Consider the following 4,525-nt stretch of genomic DNA (forward strand, 5'->3'; position numbering starts at 1 on the left):
TGTCCTCTGTTACACCTGAGATTTGCAAAATAAGTTAAATAATGTCACTTTTCCATTAAACTTTTTTGTTTTGTCTTGGAAAATATTGTTTATTGTTCACAAATACATGCTACTTATGTTAATATATAATGGATTTATTATTAAATTACAATGAACCCAAATTTAAATATTATTAAAATTTCTCAGTTTTGATCTCTAACATGGAAAATATAGATAGATATAATCCATATAACAAAATTCCTTAGGGTTGATGCTAACATTTAAGAAAGCAAAGGGGCATGACATGCACAAATTTGAGAAATGCTGTTCTGGATCTTATCTCAGACATGCAGGTGCTATCTTTCTGCCACTCTGAATATAGGCTCCATGAGGACAGATATATGGTTTATTTTGTAACTGGAATCATGTCTAGCACATAACAGACAATAAATACTTATTGAATGAATGAATGATATAATACTCCAGTAAACAACTCCACCCTTAGCAAACACCTCTGAACCCCTTAGGAAGCTTCTCTTTCCTCCTGTCTAGAAGCTGAACATCCTCTGCGGGGGGTTCTCTGCATTTCCCATGAAAATTGTTTTTCAGTTGTTAGATGGTAACACCTTACTCTGGCTAGAACTTTGGCTAGACAAAAACTTTACCAGTTGCAGCTTCAAAACAAAGACAACAATGAACACAAAACCAGTATCCTCAGTAGAATCGTAAGAAGTATGGTGCTCCTTTTCAGGAACATTGATGAGGACTTACGGAATTTTCAGTCTATTTAATGAAGATTGTGCCGTATCAGGATAAGCCTATGGGATATTGTGTTTCAGTAGAAGACTAAATGTCTGGACCTCAGCTCTCCGGCTAAATGCTGGACCATCACATTACTTTATGGATTAGGCTTCAATATTCTGGCTTTTATAAAGGGCTGATTTAAGAAATAGCTATCTGATTGTAACTGATTATTCTTTTGAAAATTATCCCATGCAATTTTTAATCCTTGTACACCTTACAGCATGCAGCTCTCAACTCATTAGGACTGTAGTATTAACCATTTCAGGAGGTGAATGCTGTGGCCATGGCTGAAATTATCTGACAATAAAAAGGGTTTCCTTTAGCTTTGGACAAAAAAGAAAAAAGAACACTCTGGAAACCTGTTTTAGAGCCTCTAACTCAAATCAAGGATAAAATGTGTTTTAAATTTTTATTATGAATGTTTTAAAACGTCAACAAATGTAGACAGAACCATATAAGGAATACACACAGCACCATACTTACATGTAATAATATTTCAACACATTTATTAAGTGCCTACTGTATGCCAATCACTGCTACAGTTATGGGGATATATTATGGGAAATAAAACAGGCAATATTCAATGCACCATGGAACTCTATGGAGAAGACAGTTAAGAAAAATAGATTAAAAATATATGAGGATTTTGTCATGATAAAAGTTATCAGAAAGTAATGAAACTGAGAATGGTGAATGAAAGTGGGGGTGGAAATTTTCTTTGGGGTGTTCACAGAAGGGGTCATTAACAGGTAATATCCGACTAAAGAATTGAGAGATGGGGGTGAGTACTTTAGGCAGAGAGAAGAGTAAAATCCCCGAGTGGAAAATGTGCCTGTTGGAAGAGGGAGGAACCAGTGTGGCTGATGGAAAGAGCATCAGGGAAAAGAACACAAAGAGAAATTAAAAACAAAAACAAAAACAAACAAAAAAACGTATTGAGGAAGGCCTTGTGGCGTTTGTTAAGACTTTGATTTTCGATGAAAATATAAGAAGTCATTGGCTGGTTTTGCACGGAAGAATGCCAAGGTCTGATTTATAATTTAACAGGATAATTTTGACAGCTGTGTTGATAATACGCTGAAGGGGGACAGTAATAGAAAAATAGAAAACAGTAATTGCTATTGTAGTAATTAAAGTGAAAGTGCATGGTGACTTGGAATGAGATGGTAACAATGAGGGTAAGCAGAAGAAGAATATGAATATATTTTGAGGTAGATGTGGGAAAGTCTGTGAAAGCAGCAGGTTTGGGAAAGAAAGCCAGATGATTAGTTTGGTCATATTAAATAGGAAATAGATTTATTAAAAAAAGTTGAGGAGTTATAACAAATCAATCAAGCAAAAGGTTAATATTGTAAAAGATCAATAAAAGTGCCATGTTCTGGAAAAACTGATTTTAAAAAGCAGGGGAGAAACGAGAGGCGCAGGTCTGGGGCCGGCGGCAGCGTAGCCCGTAGCCTCTCCCTGTCCGGGCTCTCAGTCGGCGAACCCGCCTCCAGAAGCTGGGCGGGTGTCAACGCCGAGTCCATGATCACTGAGGCGGCTTCCTCGGCCTTGGTCGTCAGGGCCTCAGGCCTGACCGCGGCCTCTGGCTCCTACCAAGTCTTCTGCAAGGGACTCTCCCGCACTCTGCTTGCCTTCTTCGACTTGGCCTGGCAGCTGCGCATGAACTTCCCATACTTCTACGTCGCGGACTCCGTGATCCTCAACATCCGCTTGCAGGTACACTTTTAGAGCCCTGATTAAATTGCAGGCGTGATGGCGGACCCACCCGAGGCCTCACAGCTAACTGGAGCTACTCCCAGTTACCCCCGGGAAGCCCTGTGGTCTCGCGATATTCCCAGGCGGCTTTGCTCTCCTGATGGTCGCGGATTGCTTGCTGGGAGGAGAAAGGAGTTATGCGATTCCGGAAGAAGAGAATTTAAATTAAGACCCACGGAAATATTTAAGAAGACGAGCAACCTTAAAATAGAAACAGGAGAAATTTAAGGATGTGACAAAGGGCAGAGGATGCATTATAAAAACGGAAGGCTGCTAAACTTTTTAGAAAAAAATTTTTTATGTGTGCAAGAAACTCATGGTCCAAACCATAAGGAAACCAGTACACTTCAGGAATTTTGGATTGTTTTGTAAGTAATACAGTGAATGAGGAAGAAGAGGAAGAGATTAAGGATACGATGTGGTAGCATTACATTTCTTCATCCCACAAGAGTAAATATCAACAATCAAACTTCAGGTGAAAAACAAACCTGTACCGGAGAGGCATTCTCTAAATACCAAGCAAAGTAAAATGCTGCGGGATATCTAACAATGGTGGTACTGCAAGAAAGTGAACTCTATTTCATTGTCCCTATGAATAAGGTTGTTTCAAGGACTATGTCAAGACCTTGGAACCTGAGAGAAGGGCATGCAGTCATAGTACAAAGTTTGGCTGTTCAGTGAATCATATTTAATCATAATAATGTAAGTGCTGTTTATGTTTTTATCTTTTAAGGGACTACTTAATTATGTTTACAAAGTAGAATGCAAATGTTATCAGCTTGATAATGTAAAAGGTTAGGGTTTGCAAGTGGAGATATTAATGGGGGAGGAGAAAGTAAATGGAATGATAGTGGTCTCCTTATGAAGTGGGAAGTTAAGACGTACTGTTTGTTGTTGAAGGAAGACATGTTATATTACTTAAACGGTAGCCACAAAGTCTGAAGTGGTATATAGCTTTATTAAAGAGAGAGGAGGGTAGGAGAAAATAGCATGAAATCAGCTGGAAATGCCTAAAGATGGAGAGTTCAGTTGGGATGTCTCAAAAAGAAAAATTGTTAATAGTACTTCATGCATTTGAATGTACAAATAGATTTTTAGTTTTCAAAGAGTTCCGAGGTTACTTAATTATGTGTAGATTTAAAACATGAAGAAAGCAAAACTGAGACGATTGTGAACTCCAGAAGTTAAAAGTTGTTAATGAACAACACTGCAGACCTCAACTGTGGATAAAACTAGTCATATAAAATTGGCCATTATTTTGTAAACACTGAATATTGATTTAACAAGAAATGATTATATAACATTGGGGAAAAGGAGAGGGGGTTACATTATTTTGTAAACACTGAATATTGATTTAACAAGAAATGATTATATAACATTGGGGGAAAAGGAGAGGGGTGAGGTGTATATGTAATTAGGGAGAGTCAGTCAAAACCTAATATAAAAAACCATCCAGAAAAGGACTATAGACATGGTATTTAGAAAAATGGAGGTAACTACAATAAGAAATAGCCAAGATAAATGTGGTTGTCTTTGGAGAAAGGAAATCAGAGGTAGACAGAAAAAGCAGAGCAAAGCTGTATTTCACTACCAGTCTAATGGTATTGTTTGATTTTTTTTTAACTACTTATATGTATTTCTTTGAGTAAAGTTAATTTAAATAAATTTCGTTTTTTAAAATTCTCCAGATGATTAAAAGTATACACCACTAGTTAAGATCCACCTAAAAGTAGAATGGGATTGAAGTTTTAAATTAGGCAGTTCTCTGTTAAAATACAAACTAGTTTCCTGGCCTTAAGTAAGTCTATTTATCCACCTAATCTTTGGTTTCTTAAACTGTTAAATGAGAGTAAAAATACCCACCTTGAAAGGTCAGTTTGAGATTTATAAATGTCTGTCTTAGTGCTGGATATATACACATAAGCATTATATGTTGTAACAGAATATAACATTAAGATGTGAATAAAACTTAAAACAGAAAAAA

At 36.9% G+C, this 4,525-nt stretch overlaps 1 protein-coding gene across 1 annotated transcript; it reads left to right on the plus strand.

Annotated features, from left to right (window-relative positions):
• Positions 1-2,252: 2,252 nt before the first annotated feature.
• Positions 2,253-2,950, plus strand: LOC119516778 (small integral membrane protein 10-like protein 1). Its single transcript, XM_037813230.1, has one exon. It carries the CDS (start codon positions 2,308-2,310, stop codon positions 2,512-2,514), a length of 207 nt encoding a protein of 68 aa, XP_037669158.1. The 5' UTR covers positions 2,253-2,307; the 3' UTR covers positions 2,515-2,950.
• The last annotated feature ends 1,575 nt before the right edge of the window (positions 2,951-4,525 follow it).

The sequence above is a fragment of the Choloepus didactylus genome, chromosome 20 (genome assembly GCF_015220235.1).
Source record: "Choloepus didactylus isolate mChoDid1 chromosome 20, mChoDid1.pri, whole genome shotgun sequence".
NCBI classification, from domain to species: domain Eukaryota; kingdom Metazoa; phylum Chordata; class Mammalia; order Pilosa; family Megalonychidae; genus Choloepus; species Choloepus didactylus.

Bases quoted from the DNA above. Each gene is read 5' to 3' on its own strand.
- LOC119516778 (XM_037813230.1), top strand. From the start codon at position 2,308: ATGATCACTGAGGCGGCTTCCTCGGCCTTGGTCGTCAGGGCCTCAGGC.